Source organism: Oncorhynchus gorbuscha, linkage group LG16 (genome assembly GCF_021184085.1).
Source record: "Oncorhynchus gorbuscha isolate QuinsamMale2020 ecotype Even-year linkage group LG16, OgorEven_v1.0, whole genome shotgun sequence".
Lineage (NCBI taxonomy): Eukaryota > Metazoa > Chordata > Actinopteri > Salmoniformes > Salmonidae > Oncorhynchus > Oncorhynchus gorbuscha.
The window spans coordinates 64,419,076-64,444,842 of NC_060188.1; the positions used below are offsets into that span (position 1 = coordinate 64,419,076).

At 45.2% G+C, this 25,767-nt stretch overlaps 1 protein-coding gene across 1 annotated transcript in view; it reads right to left on the minus strand.

The window, feature by feature from the left end:
* Positions 1-2,309: 2,309 nt before the first annotated feature.
* The window catches only part of LOC123999265 (coxsackievirus and adenovirus receptor homolog), a 55,045-nt gene continuing 31,587 nt past the window's right edge, over positions 2,310-25,767 (minus strand). Inside the window, exons 2-7 of the mRNA XM_046304854.1 lie at positions 18,739-18,908; positions 10,574-10,778; positions 5,314-5,469; positions 4,553-4,675; positions 4,250-4,388; positions 2,310-2,680 (exon numbers count right to left, since the gene is read on the minus strand). Coding sequence (XP_046160810.1) covers positions 2,395-2,680; positions 4,250-4,388; positions 4,553-4,675; positions 5,314-5,469; positions 10,574-10,778; positions 18,739-18,908 — 1,079 coding nt within the window. The 3' untranslated portion in view covers positions 2,310-2,394. The remainder of the gene's footprint in view (positions 2,681-4,249; positions 4,389-4,552; positions 4,676-5,313; positions 5,470-10,573; positions 10,779-18,738; positions 18,909-25,767) is intronic.

Consider the following 25,767-nt stretch of genomic DNA (forward strand, 5'->3'; position numbering starts at 1 on the left):
GAAGCAACAACTGTATGAGTCAATGTTTGGGAAATGTTTTAAAACATTGCAACAGTTTAAATACAGAACTAATGTAAACTGCGATGCAGTATTACACAGGATCCGGAACCATGTAAAGTGGACTGGTTATTATGCCCGATGTAGGCCTGGTACTAAAGGTCCATTATAGCCAAACTATAAGTACTGAAGCCAACTCTTGTGCCAAGCACCATACATGGCAATGATAGTTGGCTACAAAACATACATGTATGGCGCACATCAACAATAAAAGGCAAGCACACAACCAGGGAGGTGTCTGTGTCCACTGAGACATAGACATCTACTTAGGGGCCTGTGGCTACAACAGTATGTGTGTGTGATACAAGTCAGTACAGACAAGGCACAGTGATGTCAATCACAGAAACAAGTCATCTGAGCTGCGCAGAAGCACTGGGGCTGTGACTGAGACTGGGACCAGCCTGTTGTGACTGACTGCGTGATAGAGCTAGGGTACAGCATGGGAACCCTAGAGAACAGTTACTGTACTGTAGGTGCAGCCTAAACCTGTGAACACCTGTGACTCAATATTCTAATGTTTACTTCTTCCCCTTAACACTCACTTCCTTCCATATATCATGTAACATACTGTAACATACATGTACATCCTTCATTTATCCTTCACAAATGGTGGTGCATGAACGAACCACTAAACTTAATAATGACCATTGAAAGAGGTGGTTCAATGCGATATTGAATCCTAGGTATGCGGTTCCAAATCCAGAATGTTTTCTGGGAACTACTGTGGGGAGACCTTTTGGTTATATGGTTAAACAACAGAGAGGGTTAATAATAGCCAACAGTGTAACCGCGGGCATCCTGCTAATACGAAATGTGTGTTGGGGGAGGGGTGTACTGGTGGGGTGAGAAGGGTTGGGGGCCTGAGCTGGTGGCAGTCAAACACAATCAAATATGATTGTTCAGTGAAGCCACACCCCCCCCTATTCTCCAACACACTGCCTATTCTAGGAACTTGTAGAGAGGGGCGGGAGAAAGGGAGAAGATGGGGTGTAAGCCTGGCAAAGAAACAACAATCCACCAATCACAAGATGGGGTGGCTTAACTCCCCCCCCCCCCCCGTGTCGTTGACCAACCCTGACCATCCGTCCCTCCCAGCCCAAGCTGGAACATTCAAATGGTCAACTGCTCTCAGGGCTGGCAAACATGCCCATTACATCAGCCAGTCCAACCAGTGGAATTAACATCTTTTATAAAGGTAACCACATGATAACAAACTAATTTGAAAAGCAGAAATCTTGAATCCCTTCGGCAACCCCTATTCTTAAAATAAATTAAACAAATGTGTGTGTGGAGGGGTTATTGTCAAATATGAAAAATATTTTAAAAAATGTTACTGAGAGATTTGATATAAACCTTTGTCTGATTATATTTTTGGCATTTCATCCAAAAGACTGTGGAGTAGGACTGTACATTTCCTCCGCCCAGAAACACATCAATACAGCTGTCATACTTTCACAGTACAAACCCACCATAGGCCAATCAGAGACCTTGGTTTGCTCTGCACACATCTCTAGGGACCGGGCCAGCTAGCACCATGCATTTCAACTATGTACAAAGCAACCTTTCTGAATTGACCATTAAAATGTAGCTAGCCACCCTAGTATTTGTGTGTCTGCTTATCAGAAAGATCAGGAAGTCAAATTCATAAAAGGATCTGTTGTTTTTTGCCTTCAGTAAATAGTTCATAGTGGGTCTGATGTGTGATGGTACAGTACTGTAAATAGTTCATAGTGGGTCTGATGTGTAATGGTACAGTACTGTACATAGTTCATAGTGGGCCTGATGTGTTATGGTACAGTACTGCATCTCTTTTCTCCTCAGTACGGCGCCACAGCTGATGAGGAGTGGTGGAGGACATAAAATCAGTCACCCCACCTCCTCTCTGGCTAGTGTCCCCCAGTCCCACCCCTCCATCTCTCCAGTTGCCAGACCAGCCCCCCACCTCCTCTCTGGCTAGTGTCCCCCAGTCCCACCCCTCCCTCTCTCCAGTTACCAGACCAGCCCCACACCTCCTCTCTGGCTAGTGTCCCCCAGTTCCACCCCTCCCTCTCTCCAGTTACCAGACCAGCCCCCTACCTCCTCTCTGGCTAGTGTCCCCCAGTCCCACCCCTCCCTCTCTCCAGTTACCAGACCAGCCCCCTACCTCCTCTCTGGCTAGTGTCCCCCAGTCCCACCCCTCCCTCTCTCCAGTTACCAGACCAGCCCCCACCTCCTCTCTGGCTAGTGTCCCCCAGTCCCACCCCTCCCTCTCTCCAGTTGCCAGACCAGCCCCCCACCTCCTCTCTGGCTAGTGTCCCCCAGTCCCAAACCCTCCCTTTCTCCTTCGCTCTCTCTCCATTACACAATGGAGCCGTCCTTGTTTTGGGCGGGGATCATGACGGGGATGCCGCCCATGCGGCTGAGGTTACGGCCGGCTATCTTGCTGGCGACAGGCGGTGGCAGGGGTGTGTGGCTGGGGGGCCTCTCATACTCCTCCACAGAGGGGATCTTGTCATACTGGGGCTTGAGGGCGTACTCATGCAGGTTGGAGGGGGACATGGAGCCCAGGGAGGAACGCTGGCTGCCCACGCTGGTGAAAGAGCGAGCCGTTGACACACGGCTCTTCGGAGGGGGAACGTCCTCTCTGAGAGAGGGGGAAAAGAGTGAGATAGGCATGTAAAAAACAAGAGACAAGCTTTTCCACTCCCCTTTCACATTCACTTGGGATTTCACCTAGTTGTCCAGCCAGACAGAGTCAGAGAGAGATCAACAATGATATAAGATTGATATAAGAGAAAGACAGAATGGGGTGGGAGAGACAGAAAGAGGAGGTGAAAGAGAGAAACAGGCAAACAGAGAGAGGAGACAGGCAGAAAAAGGGAGAGGACAGACTGACTGAAAGAGAGAGGGTGAGGCAAGTGAAAGAGACAGAGACAGAAAGAGGGAGAGAGACAGAAAGAGAGAGAAACAGACAGAGAGGACGAGCAGAAAGAGGGAAGGGACAGACTAACTGAAAGAGAGAAACAGAGAGAGGACGAGAAAGAGGGAAGGGACAGACTAACTGAAAGAGAGGGTGAGGCGAGTGAAAGAGACACAGACAGAGGGAGACAGAATGACAAAGTGTGGGAGAGAGAGAAAAACAGACAGAGAGAGTGAGAAGGGACAGACAGAGTGGGTGAAAGGTAGTGAAAAAGATTATAGCTAGTGACGATGGAATGTAGTTCTAGCTGTGCCAGCTCTGATCAGCCACAGTAATATTCTCAACAGTGGTAACTAAGCAACATTCATTCCCACCAACCCCTTTCTACTCCCAGAGCAACACAATTAACACATAATAACCTGCAATAATCCATTAAAGAGCTCAATCAAACAGCCTGAGGGGCCAGTGGCTTTGAATATGTTGGTAAATGTGTGTGCACAAGTGTTTGTGTATGCATTAATATCCCTAAGCGTGTATTAGTGTCTGTATGCGTGCCGCCGTGTATGTGTGTGTGTGTGCCAGGACTGGGCACACAGACACAGTGCTCATTGAGAGAGAGAGAGAGGGAGGATGCTGTGTGGATGGAACACTGTGTCCAGGGGGGCTGGGCAGGACAGACACAGGAACCTCAGAACAATTATATTTTTTTAACTGATTAACAGATGTATATTTGAAGAAGGGTGAAAAAAGCTGATGGTGCGACAACCTTTTTTCCGTGTCCTTTGCTGTGTGCGTGACCGGATAGGGAGGAGCTGGGGCCAGAGAACGTGGCACGGTCACGCTTTCTTTGATTTATTGCAGGCTACAGCAGCCAAATTACCGAAATAAAAGACAACCTTTAGAGGAACCTATACACTCTTCCCACAATGCTATTAAGATTGTTGTAATGTACTGTATACTACACTGTTACGTGGTTATATGTGGAATCACGGACATTGAAAGTTAGTGTTGTGCAATGACATTATGTGCAATGCCCAGTGACCTGGACACCAAGGGGATGTGCAATATTGAGTATATGAGGGCAGGGGGGTAGTTATGTTATGGGGAAGGGAGGGGTCAAGTCATTAAACTGTCATTTCTGTTATTCTTCATTAATGTGTATGGCTATTCTATCGCAGTGCATTTTTGTCAAGCAAATGTCTGTGAACATCTGACAAACACATCTAATCTAATAGCAGTTGGATGCAGTTAATGCCAGTGCTGTACAATGGTGTAATAATGCAGTGACAGTACCTGATCTCGTAAGAGATCTCCTTCTCGTACTTCTTCCTGTGGCGGGCACGGCAGCAGCAGAAGAGGACGATGGCGATGATGATGAGGGCCAGCAGCACAGCGATGATGGCTCCAGCTATGATACCAGCAGTGTTGGGTGCTAGACCACAGATCATTAAAAAATATATACATGATAAAATTCCACAATTCCACCATACAGCCAATACAGGTCCAAGCACCAATCCACGCCAGATAAAGTAAAACATTGATAGTCTTCAATTAAAGAGCAGATAAAGGTGAATCAGGGGGTGGTGAGGGACTCACGGGGAGTGATGCCAAGCTGTAGAATACACTCCTCCATGCCCACGTGGTTCTTAGCAGTGCAGCGGTAGGTTCCTGAGGAGCTGATGGACGCATTCCTTACATTCATGGTGCCTCCCACAGGGTCTACAGACATATAGAGGTGGGAGAGGTTACAGGGGCACGTTCAGGAAGCCAAAAAGAAATTGGAAACATTTCTGTCCATTTACTTGAGTTGGCAGTGAATATCCATTCTGTTTGAAATCATCAGCTCCATCTGAGGATGGTGAAAACTTGTGGAACCACATTGTGTTTTGTGAAAATCTTCAATAAATACAATGAGTATAGAAAATATTAAGAACACCTCTTTCCATGACAGACTGACCAGGTGAATCCAGATGAAAGCTATGAACCCTTATTGACGTAACCTGTTAAATCCACTTCAATCAGTGTAGATGAAGGGGAGAGAGAGGTTAAAGAAGGATTGTTACGCCTAGAGACAATTGAGACATGGATTGTGATCCATTCAGAAAGTGAATGGGCAAGACAAAAAATGTAAGTGCCTTTGAACGGGGAATGGTAGTAGGTGCACGGCAGTTTGTGTCAAATATTGCATTGCAATGCTGCTGGGTTTTTCATGCTCAACAGTTTCCTGTGTGTATCAAGAATGGTCCATCACCCAAAGGACATCCAGCCAACTTGGGTGGGGGGGGTCAACTGAATATTTCGAAGGTGTTCCTAATGTTTGATATACTCTGTGTATATTTACATCCTGTGTGTGTTACCTAGCACGGCTGAGGCAGGCAGAATCTTGCTGTCACTGGTCTTCTCCCAGGTGTACTGCAGGGGGCTGGTCCCCTCACTGGACGTGCACCTCAGGACCACGTCCTTACCCTCCTGGGTGGGGCCTTCAGTAGTACATCTGGGCTTGGACGGCCTCACTGTCAGGGGAGAGGGAGGAGGGAGAGGGCATAAGCTATTAGAGATGGCATACATGGCGGAAAACAGAAATTAGCTTGAAGCTACACAAACCCTTCCTCATTTTCCAATGCACATCCCCCTGGCAGGTTGCTGAGCTCTGTGTGTGTGTGTGTGTGTGTGTGTGTGTGTGTGTGTGTGTGTGTGTGTGTGTGTGTGTGTGTGTGTGTGTGTGTGTGTGTGTGTGTGTGTGTGTGTGTGTGTGTGTGTGTGTGTGTGTGTGTGTGTGTGTGTGTGTGTGTGTCCCCTTCATAGCAGCAGTCATCAGCATAATGAGAGCAGTAATCAGGGTAATTGATACAGCTGCTGTCATTACAGGTGCTGTCACTAAAGATGATGAAGATTGGAGAGTGACGTGCGCACACACACACGGGGTAGGGCCTTTCTGGGAAAGCCAAGCGTACGCAAACAATTTCCTCAGTCTGTTGGCAGGAGATGTGATGAGAATTCAAAAGCAAACAAAGCCCCAAATTGAAACCAGGCCGGATCCAGTGCAAGTCAAAGATGAACAGACCAACTGACAGACTGTCTGTCTGTCTGCTGGAGAGGGTGGGATGAGGTATGGGTACTAAGCCAGGGGTGGGAGGTGGAGGGGCATTCTAAATATTGTCGTCTTTAGGAAGCCTGATTGGCCGTGTGTGAATGTGTGTGTGCGTCTGTGTGTATATCTCTCTGTCCCTCTCTGTGTGCATCTCTCGGATAGAGCTTTGTGCTAGAGCGCTGACATCATGGTTTGGTAATGGGCGCTGTAACAACAAAGCCCAGGGAAAGGGAGGGGAGAGAGAGGAGAGGGAGGGGAGATCAGGGACAGGGACTTATCAGGCAGGACCATGTGGATTAACACCAGACAGCCCTGTCCTGTGGGACACGGCAGCACATAGATTAGTATGGGCTGTGCGCTGCACTAAAAGGCAGGGGGTCAGGATGGACAGAACAAGAGTGGGGAGGAGAAATGGAAGAGAAATTAAATGAGTGCTGATGGACCGGGAGGGGGGGGTGATATGAACGAGAGGTAAAAAGAGAAAAATAATGTCTTGAGACAGATACTGTAGAGAGTGTGAGATAGGTTGTGGTGGACTACATGGATGTGGTGTAATATGAAGTGCTGAAGATAAGGAGATGTATTGGTTGTGGTGGACTACATGGATGTGGTGTAATATGAAGTGCTGAAGATAAGGAGATGTATTGGTTGTGGTGAACTACATGGATGTGGTGTAATATGAAGTGCTGAAGATAAGGAGATGTATTGGTTGTGGTGAACTACATGGATGTGGTGTAATATGAAGTGCTGAAGATAAGGAGATGTATTGGTTGTGGTGGACTACATGGATGTGGTGTAATATGAAGTGCTGAAGATAAGGAGATGTATTGGTTATGGTGGACTACATGGATGTGGTGTAATATGAAGTGCTGAAGATAAGGAGATGTATTGGTTATGGTGGACTACATGGATGTGGTGTAATATGAAGTGCTGAAGATAAGGAGATGTATTGGTTATGGTGGACTACATGGATGTGGTGTAATATGAAGTGCTGAAGATAAGGAGATGTATTGGTTGTGGTGAACTACATGGATGTGGTGTAATATGAAGTGCTGAAGATAAGGAGATGTATTGGTTATGGTGAACTACATGGATGTGGTGTAATATGAAGTGCTGAAGATAAGGAGATGTATTGGTTGTGGTGGACTACATTGAGGTACTGATAGGACAGAGTATAGATAGAGGGAGAGTGATACATTGTGGTAGACCACAGTAGGGTGGCTATAAAGACAATGAGGGATCGGTTGGGACTGAGGCCAGGGAGACAGAAAGATTGGCTTTAGAGAGGTCTAGGTAGGGCTGATTGGTTGTTTGGACTCAGGTCAGGGAGTGATTGGCATGTTAAATACTGTAGTGGCGTATGAGTAATGAGATAGTGATTGGGACTAAGGTGAGGGAGAGAGGAATTGTGATTGGCTGCCGAAAGCTGTAGTGAGGTAGAGGGAGACACTGATCAGTTGCGAGGGTTGCTGACATGCCTATCCGGTGTGCTGTACTGACTGCAGGTGTGCCCTCTCCTTCTGTTACCTTCACTGTCGATCTTCATACAGGGAGACAACACGCACACAGCTCCTAACGTTACCTGCACTCAGGACAAATGCCGCTGTGTGTGTGTGTGTGTGTCTACTTCCTGAGAGAGTGTGACCGTGTCCGTCCCTGCCAATGCGCTCGGGAGCATTTACATTCTGGTGACGATATTGACCTGAAGGTAAACTGCGGCGCAGGCAAGATGTCTTCCTGTCTCCTTGTCACACTGCTCTCCTCTAGCATAGGAATAGCTCTGCCCGAGTGGTCAATGCCAGTAGGCCTGTCAGACCCACTACCAGGCGGCGGCACTAAACTAGTAGACACTAGATGACCAGCTCTGTGGCCAAGAAATTCCTCTGCACAGCTCCCTAAGGACCATCACCATCTGCCTGCCTAGGTATTTGCTCTAGTCAGCTCAAGCCCATCTCTCCTTGGCTGGCTCAGGTACACTGAACAAATCTAACCTTCCTTCCTGCAGACCTGAGAGAGGCTTCGAGCCAGCCTTGCTGGTGTAAAGGAATGGCTAAAAAGACAGGTTGTTTTTGTCTAGTTCCTGGTAAAGGAAGGTAAATATAACACCAACAGATCATGTCACAAAACCAGTTTCTCAGATGTGGTTAACCAGGAAAACAACAGTGTCCTAATCACATTTTATTCAGGCAAACACAGTGTTTATGAGAAATCCTTCATCAGTGCGGGGCTCTAATAACCGTTCATATGTTGTTTGACCACAGCCGTCAGCCCACACTGCTTTTCATATGTAAATATGCTGACTGGTTGAGTGACTTTCTGTATGTTCAGAGTAAAGTTGACTCACCGAGCAGCCATACACGGCAAGTCTGTTTGCGCAGACATCACTATGAATGTTCTGCCTATTCTATACCCACTGTCATGTATGATACACGGTTAGCTTGCTGAGTGGCTGTCATAAGGCCCGTATCACTTCATTTTACACTGCTTTACTGTCACTTAGCAACAATGAAACAGCTGGCTGAGGCAACATTACATTATGTGTGATGCTCATCAATCACACCATCATTTAATTGCAAAGCAAAACACTTAGCATACATCATTTCAGAACAAGGCAGCATTAATGTACATTTGACAACACTTAACTACATTTAATAGGCTATTTTGATGTCATCTGATATTGACAGCCATTTCCCTACCGTATATGGATTGAATGGGATTGCAATATCAAGGAAAATGCTAGCTCAATACACACCACTAGGATTATTAAACATAACACCATTCTAGAAGGGTATTGCATAAACACTACTCTAGTGAGCCACATGCACCCATTAAAAGGCATTATGCTTGGAGGTTTTACTGAACAGATACAGTTGAAGTCGGAAATTTACATACACTTAGGTTGGAGTCATTAAAACTCGTTTTTCAACCACTCCACACATTTCTTGTTAACAAATTATAGTTTTGGCAAGTCGGTTAGGACATCTACATTGAGTATGACAAGTCATTTTTCCAACAATTATTTACAGACAGATTACTTCACTTACAATTCACTGTATCACAATTCACTGTATCACAATTCCAGTGGGTCAGAAGTTTACATACACTAACTTGACTGTGCCTTTAAATAGCTTGAAAAATTACAGAAAATGACGTAATGGATTTAGAAGCTTCTGATAGGCTAATTAACATCATTTGAGTCAATTGGCGGTGTACCTGTGGATGTATTTCAAGGCCTACCTTCAAACTCGGTGCCTCTTTGCTTGACATCATGGGAAAATCAAAAGAAATCAGCCAAGACCTCAGAATTTATTTTGTAGACCTCCACAAGTCTGGTTCGTCCTTGGGAGCAATTTTCAAATGCCTGAAGGTACCACGTTCATCTGTACAAACAATAGTACGCAAATATAAACACCATGGCACCACGCAGCAGTCATACCGCTCAGGACGGAGACGCGTTCTGTCTCCTAGAGCTGAACGTACTTTGGTGCGAAAAGTGCAATTCAATCCCAGAACAACAGCAAAGGACCTTGTGAAGATGCTGGAGGAAACAGGTACATAAGTATCTATATCCACAGTAAAACAAGTCCTATATCGACATAACCTGAAAGGCCTCAGCAAGGAAGAAGCCACGGCTCCAAAATCGCCATAAAAAAGCCAGACCACGGTTTGCAACTGCACATGGGAACAAAAATCTTACTTTTTGGAGAAATGTCCTCTGGTCTGATGAAACAAAATAGAAGTGTTTGGCCATAATGACCATCATTATGTTTGCAGGAAAAAGAGGGATGCTTGCAAGCCGAAGAACACCATGAAGCACGGGGTGGCTGCATCATGTTGTGGGGGTGCTTTGCTGCAGTAGGGACTGGTGCCCTTCACAAAATAGATGGAATCATGAGTGAAAATGATGTGGATATATTGAAGCAACATCAAGACAGTCAGGAAGTTAAAGCTTGGTCGCGAATGGGTCTTCCAAATAGACAATGACCCCAAACATACTTCCAAAGTTGTAGCAAAATGGCTTAAGGACAACAAAATCGAGGTATTGGAGTGGCCATCACAAAGCCCTGACCTCAATCCCATAGAGAATTTGTGGGCAGAACTGAAAAAGTGTGTGCAAGCAAGGAGGCCTACAAACCTGACTCAGTTACACCAGCTCTGTCAGGTGGAATGGGCCATAATCCACCTAACCTATTGTGGAAAGTCTGTGGAAGGCTACCCGAAACGTTTGACCCAAGTTAAACAATTTAAAGGCAATGCTACCAAATACTAATTGAGTGTATGTAAAATTCTTACCCACTGGGAATGTGATGAAATAAATCACTATCTCTACTAATATTCTGACATTTCAAATTCTTAAAATAAAGTGATCCTAACTGACCTAACCAGGGAATTCTTACTAGGATTAAATGTCCTTGTGAAAAGCTGAGTTTAAATATATTTGGCTAAGGTGTATATAAACTTCCGACTTCAACTGTCGATAGCAGAGTAGCAGCTGTTTAAAATGTAATCCATGGCAACCCACTCACCCATGACAGTCAGTAGCATCTTTCTGCTGCGGATGCCCGGGGCCTTCTTCACCTTGCATTGGTAGGTCCCCGTGTCTGAGGACTTCAGACCAGTCAGGTTGATGGAAGCGTCGCCATTCTTTGGGTCAGGTGAGTTGAAGTGGGCCCGCCCCTTCACTGCAGGGTAGTAGTCCTCATAGGCCCTGTCCCCAGAGTACAGGATCACCTGGGGGTGGAGGGAGGAAGAGAACATGAGGGAGGGAAAGAGAGGGAATAGACCGAGAATTAGAGGGAGATTGCTGGGTGTAATGGAGTTCCAACTTTTCAGAAAAACAAGTCAAAGCTGGTTATTAAGAGTGAGTGCAAAGCCCACCCCTCGTCTCTGTTTACTAAAACAACAGACACTGAAATGAAGAGTCAGTGTATTGTTATCTCCCTAATGTCCTATGCCTGGCTCTGGCTTGTTTTTGACCTTTCTTTTCTGTGCTGCTGAGCTATGGCACGGAACAAACAAAGCCCTACTGTGGAGTCAAAGCAACACCTGCTGTGTCAACAGAGACATAAAGAGAGAGCGCTATGACCTGAGCTCAGCAACAGCCCCCAGCCCTACCTTCATCTCCCCTAGCCCAGTCTGTCTCTCCCCCTCCGACACAGCGCTCAGAGGAGAAGCCAGAAGATGGAGTCAAGGTGGAGCCAACGGATAACAAGCCGCACACGAGCAGCACGGAAGCATAGTAAACAAAACACCACAACCACGGCACAAAAGAGGGAGGGAGGGCTAAACAATTCTCTCACATCGCAGGCAGACAACACATACACAAATATATTCTAAATGTTCCATGGAGCTTGTCAGAGACGGGGGCTTGTGTTGTGTGCAGTGATCACCATCATACACACCCACTGGAGGAGGGTAGAGGAAAAACTGAGTAGGCCTCCTAATGAACACAGAGGTCCAAGGGAGAGCGGAAGGGAAGAGAAAACAACGAAAGAGAGACGAACAGAACGGAAAGACGGTGGGCTGTGAGGGAGCGAGAGAAAAGAAAACAAAGAGAGAGAACCGGAGGGATGGTGGGCTGTGAGATGTCTAACAGCTCGGCTGGGGAGCCTTGTTGTTGACCCCACGGCAGGGCTGCCAAGCCAAGGCTGTATAGGCTAAGCTACATCTTGTATCTATTAGCCACGTAAACCGTAATGCATTCCACCTGGATCCCAGGAGAGACATGGAGCCCTCAAACTAACTTCACTGGGATCAGAGCAAAGGCAGCAATAACAAAGCGATGAGAGAAGGTGGAGGAGAGGAAATTAAATTGCCTGAGGCACTGGGGTAAAGACAGGCAAAAAGCACTCCTTCTGACACAGACACTATCTTGTACATACCACATGTAATAACGTGGCTCAATAAAACAAATCCTATATAAATCCTACGTACTGGAAATCAAAGGGCAGAGAAGAGAAGAGAAACAGACAAGCGGAGTTGAAAACAAGGTTCATTCCAGAGTTCTGATTCAGAACAGGTAGACCAGTACTACAGTATCCATCTGGTGAGGTCAGACTGAAAGTCTCTGAGGGAAAATATTGCACTAAGGGACCTCTTCTCATAATTAGAATAGTACATTGTATTAGTTAGGGTGGCACCTTTGTGGACATTTAAAGCCACCTTAAATAGTAATGAACTAATACAGAAAATACTTTAAAAAAAGATTTTAAAAAAGGGAAACAACCTCTATTATACTGGTTGTAGCAGCACCAGGAGTGAGACAAAGGTTCGGTTACTTACATGGGGCCATATAAAGATGAGGTCATCGTCATGTGACTCCCCTGCACGGAGAGGGTGGGGCTAATTTGAGAGGCAAAACAGGGAGTGGCATCACCTGTGTACACTACACTCAATGTCCCGGTCTGTCTGACTGGCTTTTGACAGGCTTTTCTCCTGACTCAGCCGTGCCCCTATAGTCAGTTTCAGAAATGTACTTTGGCTCCAAATTGAATCTCAAGGTTTAACCTGAACCACTACACTTTCATGTCAGATTGTCTTCAGTAAACAAAGCTCTAGTGCTTTCCTCAAGGACACAAACCTTTATCAATCCACCAGGAATTTGAAGCAGCTAGCTACCGTTCCATTCTCCCAGCTAACCTTGAGAATATAGCGCTAAAGGCAACAATCATTAATGTATTTTCATGACTGTAGTTACCATTATCGTAGTTGAGAATACAATACTCAGGTCGCAACCTGCTTCCAGCCTATCTGTAATGTCCCCGCGATGAGCGCTAAATGCTAATTATCTCTGCATGGCATTTCAGGCCAACAAAGAGGTGCATTAGCTATGGTTCACTTATTCCCTGAATTCGGATATGTAGGGATATACGAAATAAACAGACCACAACTCCCAAATTAATTTTCTGATGCAAGCAGTGCATTGTTTTTTCCCTACTTTAGAAATACAAAAATGCCAGTTTGACTGTACAAACTCAAAGTAGTCTGTCATAGGGAGTGGTAGGTAAAGGGTCCGCCCCCTCCAGTCTACCTCTACACTCAATATCTTCTTCACGCCTCCCATTCCATCCTCTCCTCTCTCCTCCACTCCCTCTCCTTTGCTACTTCCCCTTATCTCCTTTTGTCATATATCCCATCTACTCTCCCTCCATCTCCTCCCCACTTCCAGCAGAGTAGATCAGTACCACACATCCAGTAGCCCAGCCTGCCAGTACAGTGTAGCCCCATCATCACCCCTCCCCCTTATCACTCTCTGGACGTCCAGTAGTCCAGCCTGCCAGTACAGTGTAGCCCCAGCATCACCCCTCCCCCTTCTCGCTCTCTGGACGTCCAGTAGTCCAGCCTGCCAGTACAGTGTAGCCCCATCATCACCCCTCCCCTTCTCGCTCTCTGGACGTCCAGTAGTCCAGCCTGCCAGTACAGTGTAGCCCCAGCATCACCCCTCCCCCTTCTCGCTCTCTGGACATCCAGTAGTCCAGCCTGCCAGTACAGTGTAGCCCCATCATCACCCCTCCCCCTTCTCGCTCTCTGGACGTCCAGTAGTCCAGCCTGCCAGTACAGTGTAGCCCCATCATCACCCCTCCCCCTTCTCGCTCTCTGGACGTCCAGTAGTCCAGCCTGCCAGTACAGTGTAGCCCCATCATCACCCCTCCCCTTCTCGCTCTCTGGACGTCCAGTAGTCCAGCCTGCCAGTACAGTGTAGCCCCATCATCACCCCTCCCCTTCTCGCTCTCTGGACGTCCAGTAGTCCAGCCTGCCAGTACAGTGTAGCCCCATCATCACCCCTCCCCCTTCTCGCTCTCTGGACATCCAGTAGTCCAGCCTGCCAGTACAGCGTAGCCCCAGCTTTGGTTTGCCAGCACTAATCCTACTGGGCACTGTCACATAGACCAAGCCAGCCCTGCAGCCACTGAACTTAACAGGCTACTAATTACTGATAATACACATGACATCACCCCACCAGGGCGCAAGTAGGTTGTGTGCGTGTGTTTGTCTGTCTATGCACTGAGTGTCCCTCTGATTGGACAATTAATATCTACCCGCTCAGAGGAAGATAGAAACTTGGCCGTTGTGAATGAAGAAATGGTCTGGTGAGATTGTGGCCCTTGTAAAAGATTGAAGACAGTTTGATGCGCAATGAATGTCAAAACAAAAATAATGAGCAGTGAAGCAAAACTCTGAGTATGGATCATTCAAAACATGTCTACAGCTGAGTACAACTAGAGAGGAGGTAGACCACACACGGAAAACCACCCACAACTGGGTTCTACAGTTATATCCACATGAGCATTGTAGTCTTTACACAGAAATGTCAAACCTGGGGAGTACAATGACGGCTCTATAATAATAATGTTATTTTTGGGGGAAATACGCCACTTCTTCCACCCCCACCCCTCCCAATTAATCATCAGTGGTTCCCATTCTAAATAAAAATGAAGTAGGTCAAAAACAAATAGAGCTCTCCTGAGGCACTGCTCCCCAATTGTTTTTTTAAAACTGAATTTTGCAGAGACAATGGAGGGAGAGGAGAGAGTAGGGCTGGGCTGGAAGTAGGAGCCAGGGAGGAATGGTGAGAGGGACAGCTAATGAAGGACTCCTACTGATCTTCTTCTAGCCCTGGACAACAACAAACAAAAAACTCAGGCCATGGGGGACAAGGAGAGAGAGAGATAGAGAGAGAGAGAGAGGATGCAGAGGCATCAATAGCGGAGGAGTGGAACAGAGAAACACAGGAGAGACTCCCCCACCATTCAGAGGCCTGGAGTGAGGCCATCTATCCCTCTATAAGCTTATAGCTACATGTCCTCAGGCAATGCATGGGCTATGTGGATCTGTCTATTCTCTCAGCAGCCTTGTGTACCCCATACCTCCAGACTACAGAGGGATGACGCGGCCTGTACACAGAGCTGCTGGGTTCTCACAGCACGGCTGGAAGGTGGCATTCCACTCAATAGAGGTACCATGCAGAGAGCAGGTGGGTGAGGTTAAAGAGCCAACTGACACACCCCCACAAACCCCTTCTCACGCACTCACGAGCGTGCACAGTGCTCACTTGCACACACTGAAAGAGCGATGCCACACACAAACCCATGTGGGATATTTTATAACGCTTTAAAAACATGCACCAAGTAAAAGAGATGAACGGCTGTTTTTATTGTCATGGGAGTTGTGTGGGCAAAAAAGTATTTAGTCAGCCACCAATTGTGCAAGTTCTCCCACTTAAAAAGATGAGAGGCCTGTAATTTTCATCATAGGTACACTTCAACTATGACAGACAAAATGAGAAGAAAAAAAATCCAGAAAAATCACATTGTAGGATTTTTTATGAATTTGCAAATTATGGTGGAAAATAAGTATTTGGTCACCTACAAACAAGCAAGATTTCTGTCTCTCACAGACCTTTAAGAGGCTCCTCTGTCCTCCACTCGTTACCTATATTAATGGCACCTGTTTGAACTTGTTATCAGTATAAAAGACACCTGTCCACAACCTCAAACAGTCTCACTCCAAACTCCACTATGGCCAAGACCAAAGAGCTGTCAAAGGACACCAAAAACAAAATTGTAGACCTGCACCAGGCTGGGAAGACTGAATCTACAATAGGTAAGCAGCTTGGCTTGAAGAAATCAACTGTGGGAGCAGTTATTAGGAAATGGAAGACATACAAGACCACTGATAATCTCCCTCGATCTGGGGCTCCACGCAAGATCTCACCCCGTGGGGTCAAAATGATCACAAGAACGGTGAGCAAAAATCCTAGAACCACACGGGGGGACCTAGTGAATGACCTGCAGAGAGCTGGGACCAAAGTAACAAAGCCTACCATCATTAACACACTACGCCGCCAGGGACTCAAATCCTGCAGTGCCAGACGTGTCCCCCTGCTTAAGCCAGTACATGTCCAGGTCCGTCTGAAGTTTGCTAGAGAGCATTTGGATGATCCAGAAGAAGATTGGGAGAATGTCATATGGTCAGATGAAACCAAAATATAACTTTTTGGTAAAAACTCAACTCGTCGTGTTTGGAGGACAAAGAATGCTGAGTTGCATCCAAAGAACACCATACCTACTGTGAAGCATGGGGGTGGAAACATCATGCTTTGAGGCTGTTTTTCTGCAAAGGGACCAGGACGACTGATCCGTGTAAAGGAAAGAATGAATGAGGCCATGTATCGTGAGATGAAAACCTCCTTCCATCAGCAAGGGCATTAAAGATGAAAAGTGGCTGGGTCTCTCAGCATGACAATGATCCCAAACACACCACCCAGGCAACGAAGGAGTGGCTTCGTAAGAAGCATTTCAAGGTCCTGGAGTGGCCTAGCCAGTCTCCAGATCTCAACCCCATAGAAAATCTTTGGAGGGAGTTGAAAGTCCGTGTTGCCCAGCAACAGCCCCAAAACATCACTGCTCTAGAGGAGATCTGCATGGAGTGGGCTAAAATACCAGCAACAGTGTGTGAAAACCTTGTGAAGACTTACAGAAAATGTTTTGACCTCTCATTGCCAACAAAGGGTATATAACAAAGTATTGAGATAAACTTTTGTTATTGACCAAATACTTATTTTTCACCATAATTTGCAAATAAATTCATTAAAAAATCTTACAATGTGATTTTCTGGATTTTTTCCCCTCATTTTGTCTGTCATAGTTGAAGTGTACCTATGATGAAAATTACAGGCCTCATCTTTTTAAGTGGGAGAACTTGCACAATTGGTGGCTGACTAAATACTTTTTTGCCCCACTGTATGAAAACCTCCAACATCAACTGTATATATAAAAAAGTATGTGGACACGTCTTCAAATGAGTGGATTTGGCTATTTCAGCCATTGATGACAAGTGTATAAAATTGAGCACACAGCCATGCAATCTCCATAGACAAACATTGGCAGTAGAATGTTCTTACTGAAAAGCTCAGTGACTTTCAACGTGGCACCGTCATAGGATGCCAACTTTCCAACAAATCAGTTCGTCAAAGCAGCCCCGGTCAACTGTAAGTGCTGTTATTGTGAAGTAAAAACGTCTAGGAGTAACAACGGCTCAGCCACGAAGTGGCAGGCCACACATGCTCACAGAATGGGATCATTTAAGAACGTAAAAATCATCTTGTCTTCAGTTGCAACCCTCACTACCAAGTTCCAAACGAAGTCTGGAAGCAACGTCCGGCATAATAACTGTTTGTTGGGAGCTTCATGAAATGGGTTTCCATGGCCGAGCAGCTGCGCACAAACCTAAGATCACCATGCGTAATGCCAAACATTGGCTGGTTTGGTGTAAAGCTCAACACCATTGGACTCTGGAGCAGTGGAAACGCGTTCTCTGGAGTGATTAATCATGCTTCACCATCAGGCAGTCCGATGGATGAATCTGTGTTTGGCAGATACTAGGAGAACGCTACCTTCCCAAATGCATAGTGCGAACTGTAAAGTTTGGTGGAGGAGGAATAATGGTATCGGGCTGTTTTTCATGGTTTGGGCTAGGCCCCTTAGTTCTAGTGAAGGGAAATCTTAATGCTACAGCACACAATGACAATCTAGATGATTTTGTGCTTCCAACTTTGTGGCAATAATTTGGGTAAGGCCCTTTCCTGTTCCAGCATGATAATGCCCCGTGGACAAAGCGAGGCCCATACAGAAATGCTTTGTCGAGATTGGTGTGGAAGAACTTGACAGGCCTGCACAGAGCCCTGATCTCAACCCCATCGAACACCTTTGGGATGAATTGGAACGCCGACTGTGAGCCAGGCCTAATCGCCCAACATCAGTGGCCGACCTCACTAATTCTGTTGTGGCTGAATGTAAGCAAGTCCCCGCAGCAATGTTCCAACATCTAGTGGAAAGCCTTTGAAGAAGAGTGGATGTTGTTATAGCAGCAAAGGGTGAACAAACTCCATACTAATGCCCATGATTTTGGAATGAGATGTTCGACGAGCAGGTGGCCACATACTTTTGGTCATGTATTGTATTTCATCGAACATATCCAGGAAATGCATGCATTTTGAGGTCCAACCTGTCAAAATAGGATCCAGAATGATCAGATATATTTTTGTCTCTTCAGAGAATTTGCCGTCATCTTTGTGCATATTTGATTATAGGCTACATTACTCACCACCTGAGGAAGTGGGAATTCAAATCACTTAGCTAGACGTTCCATTGCTAGGCTATATGATGTAGGCCTATTCGGTCCGCAGGCGCATCAAAACCAGAGGTGAGAAATACATTATATATACAGACACTGACAGAAAGCTGCGTCTCTCCTCTCTGTAAAGAGAACAGTATTTATCCCTCAATAGCATTTTGTGCTTCTCAGAATGCATCTCGCCCTCCTCCGTGCGCACAGTGTGGAGAGGGAGTGAGAGTCAGCAGCCGACAGTGAAAGAGGGACAGGCAGATGCATTCATAGCAGAATCAACATTATGCATAGACTATTACTGTTGACCAAATAATGGTTTTAGAATAATCTACAGGATCGTTGTGTAGCTAAATCAACTAGAATTACTGACGTACACAAAATGCGTCGCTAAAAGGAAGCCAATGTCAGTCATTTTTGGTTTATTGTCCCAGCTCTCACATAACACTTCTGTTGAAACACTGGATAGTTCCAACACAATACCAAAAGAAGCTATAACCCCCAAACCCTTTTTTCATGGATGAAAGAACAAACACCAATCGGAAGGACCCCATTAAACACACACCACTTTATCCTCTTTCTGGTTGTCGGAGGCCAGCAGGCTCCATTCGATGTCCAGGGGTCCAGAGTCCACGGGGGCCAGAGAAAACTGACAATCCAGCTTGACACTCTCACTGCTGGCCTTCTCTATGGACGTGGGTCCCTGGGACGTGATCTCCAGGCCATGGGCTACACCTGGACACAGAGAAGGAGGGAGAGGAAGATCATTAGCCTAATAGCACACACTGATTGCATGGCATTCCCTTCATTAGCACATTGGGGCTAAAGATCGAATTAGAATGACTAAGAATATGATGTTACTTCTAAAGCAAATCAGTGCCTCGTTGTTCACACTTCTGTTTCAGTTAAAAGTAACTGTCCAGTGTTACCACATTTCTATCAAATATGATCTATAATTAATTATAATACAAGTGAAATAGTTTTTTTCCTCAGCCCAGTCAAGCAGCTTTTCGTGTCACAATTGTGTGGGCGCAAACCAGTCATAAAAAATATTAATACGAGTAGACCGTCGATTGGCCAGCTCATCCTGCTCACGAGGATGACATAATCCTATTTGAGGACACATTATTTGAGACACATTGTTTGAGATACACGTTTTTTCATTTAGTTTTATATGTGCTCAAACTCTACTCCCCAACCACCATTTTGTTCTGCCACCCCTGGTCTCATGGCCTTCCCACCTCCCTGATAATGGGTATCTTGAATGAATCCCACGGCACCCCCACAAAAAAAGAGAAATAAAAAGAGCACTGGCTTTGCTGTTAACTATTTTAGGGGGGAAATATACTTGCTACGACTGATGTGTGTCTCACCCAGCCATCTTAAAATGAACTAACTAATTGTAAGTCACTCTGGATAAGAGTGTCTACTATATGACTAAAATGTAGACGCAACTTTGAGGTAGGGCTAGGCGATACATAAAATTAATTCAAATGTATGTTCTTGCGATATTCCAAATGCCTGTATCTCAGAATCAAGGTTTTTTGTATTTATTAGTATTTATGTCCACTTCTTCTCTTGTTGTCTTTTTGGTTGTCTCGATTGCTCCTCCTGTACTGTGCACCTTACCATTTACACCAGAGATCTGTATATAATGAGGAGATGCTCAAGTCTCCAACCATAACAATAGGAGTTGTTTTCCCAAAAGGCAGGATGGCAAGCGACAAGATTATGTTCAAAATAAGCACATGGAACGCATTGGGGTTATTTTGGACATATTTTGGTGAGAGAGAAACATCTCGCTTTGTCTCTTTACATACACCCCCAAAGCCCCTGCCTCTACCACTCACAACAACAAGATGAGAGATCACTTCTTCTTCTCTGACAAGCGATTTCAAATGGCTATTTGCATTTGAGGTTCGGTCTAACAGAATCATTCACATGGACACCAAAACACATTGAGACATTATTTTCCTGTAATAGAGAAGTTCATCTTTCATCTCCTCAAATTTCAAGCAGAGCAGACACTACTAAAGCAGATCTACCAATAAACATTCATTCTGAGAAATGCATGCCCAGTTTGTCGTGCGCGCATTACGGTACCACGTACTGCTAGCAGCATTTTTGTCAAATAAATATTGTTATACCATTTGTTTAGTCTGTTTTATAAACATGCAAAAGCATAAAATATAACAAATTGCCAACTGGTTCTTATTCTGAGAAATAAGGTAGGCCACTTGATTTCAACATCTGAACTAAGTGGATAGGCCAGCATGCTTTTCAAACAGTTGGAGACAGAAGGGTGTGTTCATAACAATTCAAATGTTTTGCACTGATATCTAGAAAATAGATTCAAGTTGGCTAAACTTGAAATGTAAGTATTAGCTGGCTACTCACTAGCATGAGGGATGGTGCTTGAGAGATTGTTTATGAGACCTGTGTTCATTTTCTATGAGACCTGTGTTCATTTTCTATGAGACCTGCTACATGATTAATGAATGTGCATTATGCATGGTTCTGGTTAAATTTGTAACAAAAAAGGGCCTTTTTATAGACAGACCCGAAATCCAGATCAGTGATTATTGCCAAAAAAAGCAGGTAAAACTATTTAACCTAGTGGTTAAGAGCTTTGGGCCAGTAACCAGAGTGTCGCTGGTTCGAATCCCCGAGCCAACTAGGTAAAACAAATGATAAGTCACTCTGGATAAGAGCGTCTGCTAAATGACTCAAATGGAAATGTTTTACGGTTGTGGAAAGCGTATATTCAGTCTAGGTATAATTTCACAAACAGTAAATTCATTAGATTATTGCTGTTTTAAATGTTTTAAATGAGGTCTATTTGACCTTTTAAAATTGTACAAATCTTATTTAGAGAGAAAATATATATTTAAACGAGCTATATTGTGACGGTTTGAAAGAATAGAGATTTGAGTTTTAGGCCGTATCGCCCAGCCCTACTTTGCGGTAGGGTTTTTCTCAAATTTATGGTTTGGACACAAATACGAGTAAACAACATTATTTGAGTAGGAGTTAACAGAATAATAACATTTAAAAGTCAGAACTTTACAGTCAGACAGTTACTTTAAGGTTTAAAAATCAGTATTTTGGTTAACTGGATTATTTTAAATCTTTGAAATAGAGCCTTCATAAAATTGTTATTATGAGGTCAAGTGTTACTTCAATAAAGGCAAAACACATTTTTGTAAAATGTGAACTACACAGGGAAGAGGTTTATAATAAAGCAGGCCGAATAGGTTATGTATAAAAATAAAAATACATAAAAGTGTAGCTCTGCTCATCACCCAAATGGAGCATCATGTTTCTCAAGGAGTTATTCTTAGAATGAATAAACATATTTTCCTGTTGACATCAACGGAGCTAAAGATTTTCCCCATTCAATTCAATAAGAGCTTTAAGCCCTCAGCATGGAACCAGTCTATAGAGAATGGAGTTGTCACATGCTGCCGCCACATAGAAAAATCCTTTTGACAGTCAGTCGCCTTCCACTGTCAAAACTAAAATTGCAGCTTTTTTAAAACTAGTCTGCTAGGCTATATCCCCTCGATGTGGCTCACAGATTACTAGTTGTGTATAATTCAATAGCATTGAAATGATACTGTGTACAGAAAATACATTTTTACTACAACCTGGTGAAACAAATCTGAATTAGTGCACACACACAGGCGCGCACACACAGGCGCACACACACACACACAGGCACACACACACACACACAGGCGCACACACACACACAGGCGCACACACACACAGACGCACACACACACACAGACGCACACAGGCACACACAGGCACACACACACACACAGGCACACACACACACACAGGCACACACAGGCACACACAGGCACACACACACACAGGCACACACACACAGGCACACAGGCACACACACACACACGAGCCTGGGTTGAAACTGCATTCTGTAATCTAAAAGTAAGCAGGGAGCTGGAGCAAGTTTTGGATGCGGGCCATGGGCAGTTCAGACCCAGAGTGAGTTTCATCAATCGTACACCCCTGCTGCATGTTCTGCCAGCCCAATGTTTTAAAGTCATCTGTGTGTCATTTGGTGGTAGGGAGATAAGGAGATGGCGCAGACAGACAGCATTACAACTTTCCCCCGAATTGGATTCTTTGTTCATACCCCCCAGGGCAAATGTGACTAACCACCTGGATTCAGCTTATGTAGCAAAATTTGAATTTTTATTTTATTTTTTACATTGGATAAAAGTAGAGACTCTACAAAATGGTATATCACACATTGCATTTGAGGAACAATGGGAAAGTAATTCTACTTTGAAAGTTGATGAACTTGTAACCTCACTTTTGAGAAAATGGCCTTTGAATGTTTTGGTATCTAGTGAAGTTATTCTTTATCTACACCCATTCAGCATCATTCACACCCTCTTAAGCTTAAGCCCCACCCATCTCGTTACGCTATCGGGGCAAGCACTTCATGCTCTGACCAATGATTTGTTTACCCATGGATAACATGAAAACAGCCTAACCAGCTCTGCTGGCAACAATTTCATTACACTTTTTGCAGACTTTTACTGACACCGGCCATATTCAACAGGTGTTGTACACACATCACGTAACGTTAGCTAACGAGCCAGCCAGCTAACGCTAGCTAGTTAAACAACAATGAACAGTTCCAACTATGCCAAAGTGCTGGGAGCTAACCAACCAGGTTCAATGTTAGCTAGCTAGGCTGTAACTAGAAAAGTAAACGGCTCTGGGATACGAATAACATCAGCTAGGGAGCCAGCCAGCTAACGTTAGCTACCTAGCTAACAGTACACTTTAGCTTAAGACATAAGCTAGCTAGGTAAACAATGAACCTCGCTAAGTAAACAAAGTGTATGTTCACACACGTCACGTAACGTTAGCTAATGAGCCAGCCAGCTAACGTTAGCGAGTTAAACAACAAACACAGTGCCAACAATGCCACAGTGCTGGGAGCTAACAAACCACGTTCAATGTGCACTGGTGTTTTCTCCATCTCTTCAGCTAACATACTCTAATTCCACTGATCCTCCAGAAAGTGGAGAGCAACACTTATGCAGCTCCACTACACCGCCGCGTTCGACAGGATTACCAACAGACTGATGAGCTCAAAGACAGAAGCCAAACACTGACGCTTACACGGACACCATAGTACCCTCCAAGCTCATCGTTAATCTCGGGGTCTGAACCTCACCCTGTGCAACTGGGTCCTGGACTTCCTGACGGGCTGCCCCCAGGTGGTGAAGTTAGGATCCTCAACACAGGGGCCCTACAAAGGTGCACGCTCAGCCCCATCCTGTAATCCCTTTACACCCATGACTGCATGGCCATGCACGCCTCCAACACAATCAAGTTTGCAGACAACAGTAGTAGGCCTGATTACCAACAATGACGAGACAGACTACAGGGAGGAGGTGAAGGCCCTGGCAGAGTGGTGCCAACATAAAAACGAAGGAGCTGATGGTGGACTTCAGGAAACAGCAGAGGGAGCATGCCCCATCTGCGTCGACAGGACCGCAGTGGAGGTAGAATGCTTCAAGTTCCTCGGCGTACACATCATGGACAATCTGAAATGGTCCACCCACACAGACAGTGTGGTGAAGGAGACGCAATAGTGCCTCTTCAACTTCAGGAGGCTGAAGAAATTCGGCCTGGCCCAAGACCCTCACAAACGTTTACAGATGCACAATTGAGAGCATCCTGTCGGGCTGCATCACCGCCTGGTACAGCAACTGCACCACCCGCAATCGCAGGACTCTCCAGAGGGTGGTACGATCTGCCCAACGCATCACCGGGGGCACACTGCCTGCCCTCCAGGACATCTACAGCACCAGTCGTCACAGGAAGGTCAAAAATGATCATCAACCACCTGAGCCACGGCCTGTTCGCCCCGCTATCATCCAGAACTGAAAAACAGCTTCCATCTCAAGGCCACTGTTAAATAGCCATCACTAGCCGGCTACCACCCTGCTACTCAACCCTGCAACATAGAGGCTGCTGCCCTATATACATAGATGTGGAATCACAGGCCACTTTAATAATGTTTACATAGTGCTTTACTCATATGTATATACTGTATTCTATTGTACTATATTTAGTCAATGCCACTCCGACATGATCGTCCTAATATTTATACATTTCTTAATTCCATTCTTTTACTTTTAGATGTGTGTATTGTTGTGAATTGTTAGATACTACTGCACTGTTGGAGCTAGGATCACAAGAAATGTGCTGCACCCGCAACAACATCTGCTAAATATGTATATGTAACCAATACATTTTGATTTGGTAGGAGCCTGTCGTGCTAGGGGGCACGCAGCATCCAAGAACCCCACAGAAGACATATGAAACAGAATTTTCCGTCCTGCTTTATTTGAAGGGTATCTTCATAAAGCACTACTTCGATGCTTCACAAATCAACCTATAACCATATCACGCTCTATAAAGATTAATGTGGCATAGCTATGTGACAACCATCAATACATTTCACATTTATTCATCTTTTATAGAGCATGAAATATGGTTACAGATGATTTGTGACCCATTTATGCAGTGCTTATGAAGCCTATATGAATGCTTTATGAAGCCTTTATGCTGAAAGTCCGTTTTCTGTTCTCCCCTCGTTTGTCTGCAATGTGGAGGGTTGTGTGGAGGGATGTTGTGTGTTGCAGATGTTTATCCACCCTAGACAGCCAAGGGATATCATAACACATATACAAAGCTCCCAAACTATAATTTCCATGGTGATGAGAATACCACACACACACACACACACACACACACACACACACACACACACACACACACACACACACACACACACACACACACACACACACACACACACACACACACACACACACACACACACACACACACACACACACACACACACACACACACTATAGTCCCCATTACATAATGGTTCACAATCAACAGGAGGTTGAACAAGAATGAAAAGCACAATGCAAATAGGAGTGGAATTCCCTTAAATTACCCTTGGAACATCCCTTGTGTCCTTCTTTGAACTGAAGGCACATTGTGTTTGTGGTGAGAGTGTTGTCAGCACAATAGTCCTGAAGGTTTGGCCTAGTTAGTGATACAGGTGCACCGCCCTCACTGCTCTCAAGACCCTCATCATCTCAATCTCCAACCCCGTCGCCTCACCTCCCTCTGGGGCATGACAGACTGGGATCACACCACACAGCCCAGTCTCAGTCACACCCGCTATTGTGGAGAGCGAGAAGGCCCTCCGAGCATGTTATATGGTCACAGAACACTAAGCTCTAACAGCCATGAACCCCACATTGCTGCGGTAGCTGATTCTGTTGTCCATTGGATCTGACAGACGTCCTTGTTCACAGCGACTCAGTCACAGCCCTGAGCAGCAGACAACAACGCCAGTGAAATGAGAGCAATAGAAACAAAGTGAGATGAATGTCTATCAAAGTCAACACAGAGAGCCTGCCGTCTATGTGACAGGGCTATGCATGCATTTATCATCAGTGAATACCAGAGAAACAGCCTACATGCAAAAAACTGAAATGACATTTTCAAAACAAATTCCATT